The following is a 17,465-nucleotide window of genomic DNA, read 5'->3' on the forward strand; positions in this document are numbered from 1 at the left end:
TTTTTACCTTTCCATCACTTTTTTTTTATTTACATAACTCACGATTTTCACGTTTGACTTCTGACTTACCTCACTTACTTTTTCAACTGAATGAATTCTAATTTCTTTCACACATTGAATTACGCATTGTAGTGAATACGGTCAATGTCAAAAGAGCAACATCAGAAGAAAAGGGATAAACCGATAAAGCCCGGGCATTAGGTTATCAAAATTCATTGAAGCGATTTCCAGCTGATAGTAGCATTAAGCTTAATACCCTTCAGTTTAGAAGCTAAAGTAAGTAGAGGTTTAGAATCTAACTGAAACTGCAGACTGAACTAGAAGAATTTTTGAATCTTAGGAAATTTTTTTGTCAATTTCTATCTCCTTTTTTCTTTTTGTTTCATTCCCGATGTGCGTCTAGAGCGTCAACGACGGCCATTTTCCGGCAGTCTGCTGGCTAATTTATTTAACCATTACTATTTTTTCATGTGGCGCTTTGACCTAATAGTGAAAGTGAGTAAAATTGCTGTCTGAACTAACTTTTTCTGAGCGAGATCAATTTTTTGATCATGCGCTGCGTTCAGTGAATGACGTTTGACTTTGAAAAAGAGTTTTTGGGGGCAAATAGATGAGTTTTTAGTCCTTTTTTGTCCATTTCGCACAAATTTTTTATTGTGTCTTGGCGTTTTGTTGAAATAAAATTCCATCGATGTCGCATGAATATGAAAGCAATCAAAATCGATACCACAGGGTTTCTGAGAGCTTAATAATGCGTTTCACGTGCAAAATTGAGCATTTTTCTCAATTTCGTTTGTAAGCTTTGGGCTTTTTTATCAGCAATTTCTTCTTTTTTGTCTCTTTGAGCGTACTTTTTTAAAAACCAAATCATTAAATATATCAACTTTTTTTTGCAAATTTCTGAGTTGGATGCCATTTTTTCACGTGAGGTGTTTTGTTTTATAAAATTGTACACATACCAATCTGATTTTTGCGGTTTTTTCAAGTTTTTTGTTTGTATTTTGAGTTTATTTTCCATAAAGAGTCTTTTGGTGTACAATCGGCGTTTTTGTTTTCGTTTTCTTAATATTTGAAATGTTTTTTGAACATTTTTTTCTTCATACTTATATATGTTCCGCAATTGGGCTGGTTTAACTTCTTAGTGGGACAGGAAGATGGCTATGTAAGGTATTTAAACCTCGATTGCTTAATAACAAAATTACAAGTTATTTTAATCTTTTTGGTTTGATTTTTATTGGAGTTTCCAATTTAGTTTTTTTTTGTTTTTCAGAAAATGCGAATGAATTTTTTTGATCATTCTCACAATGTTTCGCCACATTCTAGCATGTTTCTTTCTATCATTCTCATGAGTCCTATAGTTTTATTTGCACTGCTTTTTTTGTTCTTAAAAAAGAAATTACAACTATTAGTTTTTTTGTCTTTTTCCTTTGTGTTTTTAAAGCTTTTTTGTTTGCAATTTAGTTTATTTAACATATGGCACTGCAGTTTTGCTAGCTTCACCTTTGCAAATTTTTAACAACTCTCTTTCTCTCTTTCTGCCATTATTCTTTGGACTTGGTTTTGGTAATATACGGATTTTTGCGTTTGAATACTGTTCTTTCTTTTGAATCTTTTTCATGAATAATTTTAATTAGATTAATTTTTTGGTCATTGTTTAGTTCTATTGCGTTCATTTTGATTTAAAGCGACAACTAATGTTTATAGTTAAAGTAACAAAGGTTGTCTTTAGTAATTGATTACTGTTTTATATTGTAAAATAGTGTTTGGATTGAGGAAACTTACGGAATATGATGAATTTTGTGAAACGTATGCAAGTTTTTCTTCCAAAAAAGTTTTGAGAGCCTGTTGATTTTTGTTGCTCGCGTACTTTGGTGTTTTTGATTGAGTACAAAAGAATTGGTTGATTTCATTTAAAGTTGTAAGGTAGTTTTTAGTTCATTGGGCTATATTCATTTTTTGACTGAATTTTTCGTTTTTAGTAGTGATTTAGCAGGAACCAGTTGATTTATAAGGTAATTCTTTCACCAAAACAACTCTTCGAGTCGATTCTTGATTTTTTTTGGCTGTATATTTTTTTCGTCGTCAAGATTTTTGTTACAACCATATGACGTCACAACCAATTCAGATCTACTTTTTGTTTAACAGTTCAATCAATTTCAACTAAAGTGCGTTCGTGACGTCATTTCCCACTCTTAGTGGAGCGAGTTTTATGTTTCTTCACTTGATTAAGTTTTTGGTCGTACGTGACCTAGGCCGCCTACTTACTTCATCAATCTGAAATTGGCTTTTCTTAACTTCAATTCAAAGCAATAATTTCAAGTGAGTACGTGTCACTCTAATTGAGGGTTATTTAAGAGTAGCTGATGGAAAAAGCGATAACATATACAGCTTCTTAATCAAAATATGACATATAAGCCCTTAATGAAAAGAGAAATTTTTTTGGTCTGTCATTTACTGATTTTTTAGTTTGCAGATCTTTGAAGCTATTGCGGCTATTTTCTGGGAATCTTCGAGTTATGTCGTTTGAGTATTAGTTCTCCCTACATTGTACAATTCTGATTTTTTCAAAACTTTTTAAAGCTGATTTCATTGTAATGTCAATTTTTTAGCGATTACGTTAGGAAGAATAAAGCAAAAAGTTTGTTGTTGTTTAATTGCGTTTGAACAAGGTTATTGGCTTAATCTATCTATTATACTAAATGTAAGTCGCACTTGAGCGCAACAATTAAACAGTACTTCTATTATCACTTGTTTTAACAGTCTTTAAACATGGAGCCTAACGTAATACTTGCGTTTTACCGCCATATTGAAGCTCCTAATCTGCACATTTTTTGCGCTCATTAAGAGTTCGGCATAGCAGAAACAAGTGAGGCACAGACGCGGTGGTCCAGAATTTGGCTGATGTAAAAAGAGAAAAAGACAAGTGAAATACGCATTGGTAGTGTAAGTATTGAGAACTATGGTTGTTAAACGAGGGGCATGGGTTCGAGCCCGCGTTGGTGCAGAACAGCAACCTTAACTTTTTTTTATCTTCTTTCCGGGCCTGCTAGTTTGATTTAATTTTTTATATAATTTTTAACTGAAAATTGGCTGGTGTTGAAAAATATGGCATTTGGGGTCTTCAAAAGAAGTTTTTTCTCTAAAAGTTTCTCTCAAAAATTTTTTTGCTAGATTACGTTTTGGGAAATATATAGAATAATCAACAGTTACTTTTTTAATCGATTCAAAAAGACGTTCCTATTGTTTCCCTAAAACAATTGACCCGCATTTTTGTTTAACCAAGCATATTGCTATTTCAGAATCCCTTTAAATAAATATTATTTTTTGAGTTCGATCACTTGAACTATTGATAGAAATGTTCTCAAAATGATGTGAGATCGAAGTTCAAAAGGCAACAACAAAAATGCGCAACAACTTCGTTTCATTTTTAAAATTTGGGGGAGCCAAGTACAGAACGGAGGAGCCTTTTGTTCATTTGGTGAATAAAATACAGCATATGAACTTAGGAGCTCTTGTAATGCAGATCAATGTTAATAGTTTATTAAGTGAGGCCCGTAGAGATAACTACAGTCAAAGTCTAAAAAGAGCCGATTTGCAGTTCAAGACTCCATCAAGATAAAAATGCAAAAGTAAGACTGGGAAAAGTGTATGTGTTAGAATATCGATCAAACTATAGTCTTGAACTTAGTGAGAATTAATAGAAAGAAAGATCAACTTACAAGATTACCAAGAGAGGAGCAAATTGATTTTGATCACAGATTTTTTATGAATTAATCGCCAAGAAAGGGTGATTAGAATCAATATTCGGTTCAAATTGGTAAATCAAGATAACTAATTTTAGAGTGAGATTATTTGATGTAAAATCTTCCCAGCATGTATTGAATGATAACGATACCACCGGAAATGTGAACGAAATCTTAGAAAAGTGCAAAGAAAACCATCAATGGTAACCCCTGCGACTGATTTCTGGGAAATTTGCAGAAGCAAACCATATTGGGTAACCATTGCGACCCCACTGTAAATCATGGTGCTAAGATTAGTTTTGTATCTTGACTTTCGTGCACTGATAATGGGTATATATACAGCTGATTTTTGAGCCTTTTATCCCCAAAATGAAATCACCATTTTGATCTAATAATCAGATCTCTCCTGTAAATCTCTAAAATCTTCTGTAAAATATCATTCTTGTTATTCTCTCATTTTGAGAAATTAATTGTTCTATTTAGTTAAAAACATTTTTTATTCCGCTTGCTAAAACCCATGACGCAACAAGTTATGGGCCCAGCAATTTTCTAAGTCACAAAACTATTTTCTAAAACAAAACTAATTTGTTGTTGACAGTCACAATCCTTTTCTACTTAGTACCTTTTTTTCACGACTGTTTTGCCTGCTCAGACTACGTTGGATCAACAGACAGTGAAGCTGCTGACCCACACAGGAAAGGCACAGGACTTTCCAATCTGAAGCGCAGGTTTTCTGGCAATGATGCAGACGAAGGAACTCTACAAATCACTACTTGGGACAGAGGAGCAACCCATGGAGCATGTACCACTAGCCAATGGGGCCAGCAATGATGAAAAGAAGAACCACAAGGTGCTGAATGATGCATATGAGAAGGAAATTGCAGAAATCAAGGAGAAACGGAACAATGTTTGGTGTCATCTGGCACTGACTCTAGATGCAACAACCCTCATGCTGATGAGACATGACTGTGTGGGAGATGACGGCATCGGAGATGAAGCAAAGGCTTGGAAGCTTTTGCAAAAGAGATTTCAGAGTGTGGAGACGCCGACAGTGGTGACTTTGGTGGCACAGCTTGCTCGACTGCAGCCCGAGGATGCTGAGGATTTGGATAGCTTCCTCATCAGAGGACAGGAGTTGCCCGCAAGGCTACAAGAAGCAGTGGAAGCGGTCTCAGAGACCCTTTTCAACGCCTTGGTCCTCAATGGTCTGCCAATGATGTATAAAAAGTTTGTTATACAGGAAAGCTTTAACCCGTCAACGAACTTCACAGAGTTGAGGAAAAGGCTGCAGAATTTCCATGAGAGCACAGCACAGAGGCACAAGAACCAAAGTGGTTCAGTGGCACTGGCAGTGAAGCGTGACATCAAGAAGGAACCCAAGAAAGGAAACCATTTTGTGTGTGGGATCGCTGGACACTTTGCCATGGACTGCAAGAGGAAGGAGACAGCACAATGCAGCAAGTGTGGTGAGAAAGATCAACTAGACAGGGCATGCAAGGGACAAAGAGATGGAGGCAAACATGAGTCAGTAGCAATGGGTCCAACATTGGCTTCACCAGATGAGGAATACTGGGCAGCTCTTACCCAGTGGAAGACAGCAGGAACGCTAGTGGACATTGGTTGCACAGATCACACAGAGACGAACATCGAAGCGTTCCTGGACTTTGTGCCCATTCAATCAGCGGTCAGAAGTCCTAAGGGAGAGGCTTCCAGAGTGGTGGGCAGAGGCTCTGTGAAGATCAGCAAACCCTCAAGAAAAGGGGAAGTTCAATGCGAACTCAAAAATATTTTTTGTGTGACTGATTACTCTTCAAACCTCTAATCAGTCTCAAAATGCATGGAAAGGGGACATAACTTCACTTTCGAGAAAATAAATAGCTGCATGAAAATACAGAAGAGAAATCGGGTACAACTAACACAAGAGAATAATTTGTTTTACTTACCCAGCAGCGTTCTAGAGTTCAAGATGAGTTCCAACAGCGCGAAACTTGACAGTTCAAGGAAATGCAATTCTGCTGTTCTTTATTGCTCTCAAACAAAATTTGTATTAAATATATTAGTCCTGTGGTCTTTATTTTATTAATTTATGCGATATTTCGCCTGACCGGTTTTTCGCCGTTAAAAACGGGAGAAACGTAAAGCAGGGAGGGTATTAAATTGCTGAAGCGCCTTACGCGTCTCTAGTCCCTAAATATGCGATTCACCGAAACCGTGTTCAGGAGACAATTTCATGATCTTAATCTTGAGGTTAAAGTTTGACCTCCTCCCCCTCAGTTCCCCCACCCCCCACGCACTCATCCCCACCCCCACGCACTCATCCCCACCCCCACGCACTCAGCCCAAAAAACTTCCACCGTGCGTGATCGTGATTTAGACCTCCTCTCGTTCAGCCCTCCCAACCCTACCCCCCCCCCCCTCCCATTTGTTATGTTTTTCAGCTTGTAAAAGTCAATGGTTCATTTTACGTAGAGAGTAATTTTTTTTCCAAATTAATTTGAGGGTGGTGACCATGACTACTGTATCTCTAATATCTTTAAGAAAAACAGGTTAAGCAGAAGTGAATTGAATTTCTTTTGTAAATTAATTTCTCTGTGTAATAAGGGACATCAATTTTGCAAGAAAATATGAATACTTACAGCATTGAATTCGCCGTAGACAAAAAATGATTCTCGTAGCGGTCTATGTAATGTGTTCAAAACATTTTGAAGCCGTTAATAAGAGCAATAATTCCGATAATTATATACATGCATTCGAAGTCTTCTGACTTTTTGGGACGCGAAAGACTTGGTTCAGATTCTGAAGTTTGAGTCGTCCTCGGAATGAATGAGTTCCTGGTACCGGCCACCTGACTGGAACAGCTGGTGTCTCTTGACCAGATAGACAACAGTTAATGTTACCATGGCAACAAGAGCTGCCAGGGTGAACAGAGCAGCTAGGGTCACAGTCATAGGGGAGTACTGGTTCAGTGGACCCGGTCGCAGAGCTATAAAATGGGAACGAATGATTGTTAAAACTAGTTTTAAAAGTTATTTATCAATCTTGTTAAGGCAATCCTTGTGATATTGAAGAAAGATCTTTAAGTATTTTGTGATAGAAATTGTGTCTTCATTGGCCGTAGTTGAAGCGTTGTCTGCATCAAATTTTCGATAAATATGATAATGAAACATCTTTTTATATGGATTCAGATTACTCCATTTTGTCTTGAAACACGCACATGTAAGTTTTAAAATGCCAGATCTCTGCAGTGACTCAATGCGAGATTTTCCTAAATTCAGTGCCAGATTTTAAACTTCGGTTCCAAGCAAGTTCGTGTTTCAAGCAAGAATGCGTGACTCCTTCTGGAGTCACTTCGAAATTCTGGCTTCTCGAACCATTGCGTGGTTATGGATGAATGTCAAGTTTCCTAGTTCATTTCATCAGAGTCACTTAAATTTTAATCACTTACCCCGAGCACCCTCAATGTCTCTCTTGACAACCAAGATGGGCTCTGAAGTACTCACGACTGTCTCTCTCCTCACAACAGACTTGGAATATCCAGACATTCCCTTCACTTGTCGACGCACACGCCGGTTATCAATTCCACCATTCGTGCATAGTGCTGTAAAGTACATGAACAAAACAGCTCATACATGAACGGGATAAATTCATACTCAAAAACGTACTGGTAAATATTACTGGAAAAAAATCCGTAATCTAGGTAAAAATATTTGCGACCGTTCTCGGGCTGTTGATAAGGCTAATCTTAGTACTGCCTTATGCTGCAAACGTGCATTACATTAAATTATAAGCAGCTTATTATTCAGAATTACAAGGATTCGGGAAACATTTAGAGTTTAAGAGTCTTAACAGTGATTAACTTGACAATGTTTGTTATAATACCATTTTAACAACTCGATTCATCGAAATGCAATAGTTTAATGCATTGAAAAGGTCTAAATAATGCATCTAAATGGTGACTTCAGTCTTTACTTTGACTTTCAGTTCTGAAGAATTTGGTTCACGATAACTTTTCTCAAGTATACGATTTTAAAGTTGGCTTTTCACCATTTTTACGAGAAGCCTCCAAAATCCTATTGTTAATAGACACGAGTTTTTATGAAGCACTTACAGCCAATAGCAGGGCTCATTTCATTATATTGACATGAAACTTACAACACGCTCGTGCAATTTTTAAAATGCCTTAAGTTTGCAACTCAAGAAATCAATATATGCCAGAAAAAGTTCTGATATAAATAGCGAGAAGTTAAAGTTCCATGAACTTCTGTCATAAGTAGTTTATAATATGTGCTATTCAACCACCTTAAAAAAATTGTTAAAATTCTGCCGATCATGTAGTTTTTCATTTTATTTTTTCAAATTTAAAATGATACAAATTACGTGTTTTTTAACAATTTTTTGAAAAGGTAGTTGGATAGCACATATTATAGACTACTATCATATTAAAAAGTTGCTTCTTTGGGCAAGGTCACGTGACTCTGCAGATGTCTCTTAGAACACCCTGAACCGCTACTGGGTTCAGTGACTTCAAGCAGAGCCATTCAACCTATGCAACTGCTGTTGAGGCTCTTCACTGTACTTATTTTGCCAGTATTATAATTTAGCGGAGAAGTAAAAAAAAATCGGATCTTTTCCGTTTGTGCTCCCCCACGTAGTGGGCTCATATTATTTGCAACCCCAGACGCACGTGTCATATTTTTACATGATGATTTTCTGTGTAATGGCACGTGTTCTATAACGGGGGGGGGGGGGTACAACCGGAAAAGATCCAAAAAATGATATAGAACTTCAATTCTCGTACCTGGAATAGCGCACACATCGGATTCCGTGTTTGGACAGGCGAGCACTTCGCAGTGAACAAACACTTGGCTCTGAAGGCTGTCGGTCCATGCGAATGTGTTGAACTTGAACCTCTCCTCTCCTGGGTTTCCATGAAGCACCCGTTCCCAAGTGCTGTCTTCCACTGGACATCTACACGCATTTTTAAAATTTTGATTTTAACCTGAACCAATGTTTATTATTTTTAAAATACATAAGTTTGTATACCTGTAACCAACCACCCAACTAAACTTAAGTCATTCATTCAACTGAAGGAGACTTATTTCTTTGTCAGGCGACGCATAATCTGATAAGTCATTACTAAAACACTTTTGTATGAAATTGCTAAGATCATACACGATAAAAAATAAATCAAATCATTAGGAAAACATTACATTCACCCAAGCAATGACAACGGAAATTCTTATTATGAAAGCTCTTCGCTTCTAGGATACAAGATACACAAAAACATTCATATTTTTTGTGTGAATGTTTTTGTGTATCATTCAAATTTGCGAAAGAATGCAAGACGAAAATCGAGCTGAGTATGAGAAATCTCTCTTAGCCACGAGAGACAAGCAGAAAATATTCAAGTACTTGAAAAGTTTGAAGAGAGACAACTTGCCACCCATGATTCAATCAGAAGCCACTACCTGTGAAGCAAGATCGGATGAAGAAAAAGCGAAACTCTTCAATTCATATTTCGCATCTGTTGTAACAGATGATGATTACGAGTACTTCGAACCTCCAAGTGGACATCGCTTTGGCAGCATCCAGCTAGAATCCAGTGAAGTGGAGATCAGGACTGAACTTGAGCGATTAGACCCAAACAAAAGCCGCGGAAACGATGAAATCCCACCAGTATTCCTGAAGAAAACTTTCAACGTTGTAGTCTCATCGTTGAAAAATCTGTTTGCGAACATCAAGCGACTAAGGAAGTTTCCGTCGGAATGGAAAATTGGCATCGTATCACCCATATTCAAAGACAATGATAGAAAAGAAGTATCCAACTACCGTCCCGTGACACTGCTGAACATAGTCTCAAAACTATTCGAGAAGTTCATGTTTCGAACACTGATGAAAGCCTTCGGAGCAGAGATAAGTAATTACCAATACGGATTCCGAACGAAACGTTCTGTTGTTGTTCAATTACTCTACAGCTTGACCCAAATCTACAAATTGATTGGATCTGCACATTCCGTGAACTTTCTTGTCCTATTTGACTTTTCGAAAGCCTTCCATAAGATCAAACACAGCCAGCTCCTACGGAAATTACTACAACTTGATTTGTCTGAGGGAATATTTGAATTAGTACGTGACTACTTAAGCGGTAGAACCCAAAAAGTTAAAATCAACAATGTTAAAAGCGAACCCCTCGTGATCACAGCAGGCGTCCCCCAAGGATCTGTCCTTGGCCCGCTCCTATTCTTGATATACATAAATGACCTTCCCAATGTTGTTTTTTCTTCACTTGCCCTGCTCTTTGCAGATGATCTCAAGGTGATATTCAACGGAGATGACACCTCAGTAAAGAAGCTACAGGAGGACATAAGTAACTTACACTATTGGAGTGCTCAAAATCATCTGTTGTTCAATAGTAATGTAGTGGAAAACAGGCTTTGTCTTAAAGCTTTAACTCAACGTTGGTTCTGAAAGATACACGATATCAAACACATAAACAAATGCAAGAATAACAACAAGGAATGGTAGATTATTTATAACGACTATCACAACATTCTCCCCCGCTAATGTTGCTCCTCGTACTTCCAAATGATCTCGTCTTCGTCGAAAGTCTCAGGGATGATGCTGCTGTCTACAGTTGAGCGTAGGCGTTCTGGCAGACGCCTTACTCCTCCACTGCGACGAGTGCTCTGGCCTGCCGGCTCCCTTGGCTGGGAAATGACGGGCGGTGACTCCTCACCAGTACGTGGCATGCAAACATCTTGCTGCGATCCTGGAGCCAGCGTTTCCAGCGTTTGCGCGTTGTTGTCCATAATCGACGTATCCGCTATTACATCGCTTCCCTCCTGCGGCTTTTCCTGGACATTCACGGGATGAGGCAGGGAGGATCTTCGTCGAGGGTTTGGCACCACGCTGCGGCGAGATAACATGGACGATGAAACTGTGTCGAGTGCTCCATTACGCCGCCTAATTCTCGTAAATTGATTGTTTATTGGCTCCACAACTTCTGCAGGCTGAACTATAGGGTCGCCTTTGTTGCGAACAAAACTCTTGACATACACAGGGTGACCCGGCGCCAGCCATGAAGGGAGATTCCATTTGGCAGGCGCCCTGCGTTTGAAACCAAAAAACCGCTCGTGAGGTGTTTCTTGTGTAGATGTACAAATGAGTGCTCGGATTGACGCCAGCACATCAGGCAGTATATCTTCCCACCGATCGGGTTGCAGACCGCGAGAATGGAGTGTACAGACGACGCCCTTCCAAACCGTTCCATTAAGGCGCTCACATTGGCCGTTGCCTTTGGGGTTATACGGTGTGGTTCGGGAGTGTGCGATACCCGTATCGGCGCAGAATTTATCGAAGTCGGCTGACATAAATTGTGTCCCCCTATCTGAGTGAATGAAGCCCGGTGTTCCACAAAGTGAGAAGATTGACTTGAGAGACCTTATGACTGACTGTGCACAAATATCCTTTAAAGGTATTGCGAACGGAAAACGACTGTACTCATCAATTACAGTGAGAAGATAGCGATTTCCAGCTGGGGACATTGATTTTGGTCCTACCAAATCAATGCTAATACGTTCGAACGGCCGAGTAGCCTTTATAATATGAGCTTTCTCGGGACGGTAGAACTTAGGCTTCCATTCGAGGCAGGTGGCACACTCAGAGCAAGATTGTCGTACTTCGTTCAAAGTAAATGGTAATTTGTGTCGACTGACGTACTCCCACATTCTTGTAATTCCAGGATGGCACAAGCGTCTGTGAAGGTTGTCCTCTGTGCCGGAATTATCAATTGACGCAATGCGTGAGAGTGCATCCGCTGCGATGTTCTCTGACCCCTTCTTATACTCGATTCCATATGACAGTGTGGAGAGTTCTAATCGCCACCGCATCAGCTTGTCATTCTTAACCTTGGACTTATTGCGAGAGAAGATAAAAGCAACAGCCTCTTGGTCCGTTTGAATCAAGGTATGGTAAGCTCTCATGTATGGCATCCACTTACGGCTACACTCTACAATGGCCAATGCTTCACGTTCCGCTGCTGACTGTTTACGTTCCCCAGAACTGAGAGAGCGCGAAAAGAAAGCAATGGGCTGCGAGTCTTGCGTGAGCGTGCCTCCTATCGCCGTTCCTGAAGCGTCTGTCGTCATAATGAGCGGCGAACCAGGTTTAGGAACAGCCAAAACCGACTTCGCTATAGCATCTTTCAGTTTCCCTATAGCCTTGACCGCAGACTCTGGAAGAGGCAGAAGACCTGCATTGAAAGCGTCCAGGAGCGGTCGGACTTTGTCCGAGTAATGCGCAATCCACTTCGAGTTGTAGGCAAAGAATCCAATGAGCCTGTGGAGTTCCTGCTTAGTGGCCGGTAACGGATAGTCCATAAGTGTCTTGAGTCTCTCAGGGTCAGGCCGCTTTGTACCCTTTTCCAGAATATGGCCAAGCAACGAAATTTGTTGTACGTTGAACAGACACTTGTCTTTGTTGAGAGTGATTCCGTATTTCTTCACTGTTGATATAAACCTCTCCAGATTACGGTCATGCTCCTCTTGAGTTGCCCCCAAAATAATAACATCATCCAGATAGGCTCGTGTCTTTTCTAGCTTCTCCTCGCGAATGATAGAATCGATCACTCGTTGAAAAACAGGAACTGCGTTAGTTAGCCCAAAAGCAAGTCGAGTGAACTGATACAACGCTCCATTTGCTTCGAAGGCTGTGAATGGACGATCTGATTCCTGAATAGGTACTTGATGATAGGCAGATTTCAGGTCCACGCGAGAGAAATATTTGTCCTGTGCAGCTCCGTCGAGTATTGTCTCCACTTCCGGGAACGGGTATCCATCGGGTTCCGTATAACGATTTATCTTTTCTGAATAGTCTATAGCCATACGCTGCTTTGATCCACGTCTAACCACAAATGCTTGGGCCCGCCATAGCGACGACGAAGGCTCTATGATGCCAGCTTCTAGTAGGCGATCGATCTCTTGAGTAAGATATTCTTGGTTCTCTTTACTCGCATAGCGAGATTTAGTTGTGATTGGTTTGGCCCTTTGCTTGGTTATGGTTGAGAAGAGAATCGGTGGTTCAATGTCCAATGCTGGGAACATAGCTGCAGCGTGTGTGCCCTGAGCTGCTTTCGAGAATGAGACGAGGCCACGATCCCCCTTGGTTTCCAGCTGTACCACTGAGTGTTGCCCGAGAAGATCCATGCCGATTATGATATCTGCAAGAAGACTCTTGGCAATTTTAAGACGAGTGGAGTAGGTTTCCGCGTTCACTTGCATCGTCAGATCGATATGGCCAAGTATTGGTAATTTGGTCTTGTCTGCAAGTTGAGTAGCGGATGCTGTCATAGTTATTTTACCGTCACACTGACGTGCAGCTTCGTAGGAAAAGAATGACTCCGATGCTCCAGAGTCAACAAGTCCGAGAAATTCCTTCTTCCCAACCTTCACCAAAGCGTAGAAGGCATCGAAGCTTCCTCCGGCCCGGCCGCGAGAAGTACCGACGACAGTGCCGAAACGGATGAGATACACGATATCAAACACATAAACCACGATTTGAAATGCTCTGTAACCGAATTCAAAGTTGGAAATCGGCCAAGGACTCTGAACAAGATGCAGTTCATGCTTGGTAATAACCCGATTGAAATTAAGGACCTCGTTAAAGATGTTGGTCTGATTGTAAATCGGCATCTAAACTGGGGAGACCATGCTAAACACCGAGTCGGCAAAGCAGTGAAGTCACTGTTCCTTCTGCGACGAAACACTTCTATGGCTTTACCACAGGAATCAAAAGTACACTTGTATAGAACCATTCTTTCACCAATCCTGCTCTTCTCATCGGAATGCTGGAAACCTAGAAAATCTGAATACCAGATCATGGAATCCTTCCACAAGAAAGCAATGAGATGGATCTGCGGGAGCATTGACTACAAGGACGCTTTTTTAAAATCGAATCTACTACTACCACTTTATTTTAAAGTATTGAAAGACCTGTTGATGTTTAGTAGCCTTCTGAGCGGCAAGTATGATGTGGAATTCTCAGAAATCCGAGTTGTTGGAGAGGACAGAAGGAAAAGAGTGGCACTCCCAGAGGCCAAATATGAGGTTCAGAGATTGAACTTCTGGTACAGAACGGGGTTCCGAGTGAACGTCATCCAGAAAGTGATGGACTTCTTCTGTGAGCAGCAACTGAAGAGGAAACTCATTGAATAAATGTGGAGCTATTTGGAAAGGAACTGGAATGAGCAGAATCCTTGCACATGGACATTCATTTGTATCTGTGAAAACTGTCGTGCATATCCTAGAACCTAACAGTGGGAATAACATCCCAGTGGCATATCCACGAAGTCATAATAATAATAATAATATTAATAATAATAATAATAATAATATTAATAATAATAATAATAACAATAATAATAATAATAATAATAATAATAATAATAATAATAATAATATTAATAATAATAATAATAATAATAATTCGATATAACTGGTATTGAAATTTCAGTTCCAAAACTAAACCAGTTTAAAAAAAGCAATTAAATTTAGATAGGAAATAAATGCACTCTGAAATTAATCCCTCTGAATTTTTTATAGGAAATAAACCCCATCTGCAATGAACCAGATGCAGCTCATGCTTGGTAATAACCCGATTGAAATTATGGACCTCGTTAAAGATGTTGGTCTGATTGTAAATCGGCATCTAAACTGGGGAGACCATGCTAAACACCGAGTCGGCAAAGCAGTGAAGTCACTGTTCCTTCTGCGACGAAACACTTCTATGGCTTTACCACAGGAATCAAAAGTACACTTGTATAGAACCATTCTTTCACCAATCCTGCTCTTCTCATCGGAATGCTGGGAACTTAGAAAATCTGAATACCAGATCATGGAATCCTTCCACAAGAAAGCAATGAGATGGATCTGCGGGAGCATTGACTACAAGGACGCTTTTTTAAAATCGAATCTACTACTACCACTTTATTTTAAAGTATTGAAAGACCTGTTGATGTTTAGTAGCCTTCTGAGCGGCAAGTATGATGTGGAATTCTCAGAAATCCGAGTTGTTGGAGAGGACAGAAGGAAAAGAGTGGCACTCCCAGAGGCCAAATATGAGGTTCAGAGATTGAACTTCTGGTACAGAACGGGGTTCCGAGTGAACGTCATCCAGAAAGTGATGGACTTCTTCTGTGAGCAGCAACTGAAGAGGAAACTCATTGAATACATGTGGAGCTATTTGGAAAGGAACTGGAATGAGCAGAATCCTTGCACATGGACATTCATTTGTATCTGTGAAAACTGTCGCGCGTATCCTAGAACCTAACAGCGGGAATAACATCCCAGTGGCATATCCACGAAGTCATAATAATAATAATAATAATAATAATAATAATAATAATAATAATAATAATAATAATAATAATAATAATAATAATAATAATAATAATAATAATAATAATAATAATAATAATAATAATAATAATAATAATAATAATAATAATAATAATTCCATATAACTGGTATTGAAATTTCAGTTCCAAAACTAAAGCAGTTTAAAAAAAGCAATTAAATTTAGATAGGAAATAAACACACTCTGAAATTAATCCCTCTGAATTTTTTATAGGAAATAAACCCCATCTGCAATGAAACACACTTAATTTTAGATAGGAGGTAAACCCCCCACCGAAAAAAGGACGTAAAAATTGGTCAACAGTTGTCTAGAAAATCTAAAAATGTTAAGCCGAATAAAACATTAATCGGTACATATCGCGGTTATATTTGACTAAAATTTGGTTGAACGAATTATTTCCGAGCTTTCTACGTATATTGGAACGTATTATACAATTGCAACGGTTTTTATACACAATCCCTATGACGCCGTTTAGCCGTAGCTATCATGCTCCGGCGCGGAAGAAGATATGGGAAGAACTTTTACAAATTTTACGATCGGGCGGACGAGCGAACCGTTCAATATGCGTAGGACGGCGGAGGCTGCGACCGTATCGGGGTACGAATTCAAAAATCCGGCTGGGAGGATAGTATCCCATAGGTTGGTATCGTCGACTACCCAAACCAAGACGAAAGCTTAAGGTGTTGATCGGTAGGCATCTGTCTCTTAGAACCAGTTCAGCCGGCAGGTACTCTGATCCAACGGGACCGAATAGCGTTAGCGTGCAATTGCGCGTAATGATTGAAGCCATTTTTGCCATAGAGGGATAGCATACCGCTAGAACATTCTCCTAACAACAAGCGATTGGGCCTTCGGGCGTTCAGATCACACGTATCTGCGCCTACGGGTGTTAGCAGACGCGAATTAAGACCATGTTCTACGAGACAAGGGCCATTGTGCAAAACATCATGAGGCGATGCTTCCCAAGAATAGCATAGGCTTGAAACTGCGCACCAACCTCTGCCAGACACTACCCTGATGTTGTGCGCTGGGTGGATTGAACCTCCACTTTACACCGTTGATAGTGAGCTCAGTTTAAATTTCAATAATTTTCCACTTTACAAAATTTTTCTGTAGTTCTTTCTCCGCCCCAAAAAAGTTAGTGCCAATGCCAAGAAAATAATGGCAGTTGCAACCCTACGTGAAACAAACTGCTTAATTACCATCTCACAAGAACCGTTGTTCATGGAGTTAACTAGCACAGCGCTAGCAGTAAGACAAGTGAAGAGGAATCCCCACTTTTTTCGGTAGTACGATGAACAGTAACATAAAACCGTCGAAAGTACTCAACGCCAGTTTTGGCGAAGGGAGATAGCTGGTAAGCAATCCTCTCCTTAGGTAGGTCAGACATGCTTTGTTGCAGGGTTATAATTTGGAATTCTCTGCATTTCAGGCGGTGTGATTTGATGGAACGCAATAGATTTTCTTAGTTTAAGCACAACATAGTGTTCCTGTACAATCGTTCTAATCTTTTGAAGGTCCTGAAGGCAGCGTTTCGGTAAATGTTGGAGGACGTATTCTGCAACACGCAGTTACTTTCGATAACCACCAAACTTATCAAACGGGATCAAATAAGAACAGAAAGGGGTTGGTCTGATCATTGTCAGAAATAGGTTGAGAAACACTGTTTAGCGTCTTCAATAGTGTCTGTCTGGTTGACTTCTTATTTGATGTTATTGATAACGTCTTTGTTCGGTACGATGGGAAAATTGGAGGAAGTTAGAAATGTGAAACTCCGAACCATTTGGTTTGCTGCCAAGCGTTAGCCGACAGTCCAAGCGTGTCAGCTTCACCTGGATTTTTTTTAGCTGCGACGTTGTTCCATTGATCAAAGCTGTTATATTACAAAATATCGTAAACGCGGTTTGCAACAAAGATTGGTTGTTTTTCATTGAAGTTAATTAATTAAGGAAAGGCCGTGTTTTGGGGAAAGGTTGTATTCATCACTTTCATTGGCTCCATGAGAGTTTGGCAAAACAAACACAAACTCTGTTTTTTTTTCTTTTTGACTCGGGCTCACAGGAATGCCATGGCACTGAGTATCTTGTGAACTGCTGCCGAACATATGCAATACTAGATTTTTAAAGGGGCCAGTAAAATAACGTCGGGGGATTTTGATGTTTTCAAGCTTCGGTAGGTCCGCACTCCAAACAAAAAAAATTTTTTTTCATTGTCTTGCTGGTGCTCGTCATCTCAATGTTATCCTTTGACAGGCCAAATGTCTTCTATGAGCAGTCGCGCACCGACAGTAAACAGAGCGACACGACCAAT

The 17,465-nt window shown here is 39.6% G+C and overlaps 1 protein-coding gene across 1 annotated transcript in view; it reads right to left on the reverse strand.

Annotated features, from left to right (window-relative positions):
• Positions 1 to 6,286: 6,286 nt before the first annotated feature.
• LOC142349137 (uncharacterized) overlaps positions 6,287 to 17,465 on the reverse strand; it is a 271,437-nt gene continuing 260,258 nt past the window's right edge. The window contains exons 22-24 of the mRNA XM_075400552.1: positions 8,542 to 8,711; positions 7,189 to 7,341; positions 6,287 to 6,726 (exon numbers count right to left, since the gene is read on the reverse strand). Of these exons, the coding sequence (XP_075256667.1) occupies positions 6,533 to 6,726; positions 7,189 to 7,341; positions 8,542 to 8,711 (517 nt within the window). The 3' untranslated portion in view covers positions 6,287 to 6,532. The remainder of the gene's footprint in view (positions 6,727 to 7,188; positions 7,342 to 8,541; positions 8,712 to 17,465) is intronic.

This window comes from Convolutriloba macropyga, chromosome 11 (genome assembly GCF_964194025.1).
Source record: "Convolutriloba macropyga chromosome 11, txConMacr16.3, whole genome shotgun sequence".
In the NCBI taxonomy this organism is placed as follows: domain Eukaryota; kingdom Metazoa; phylum Xenacoelomorpha; order Acoela; family Convolutidae; genus Convolutriloba; species Convolutriloba macropyga.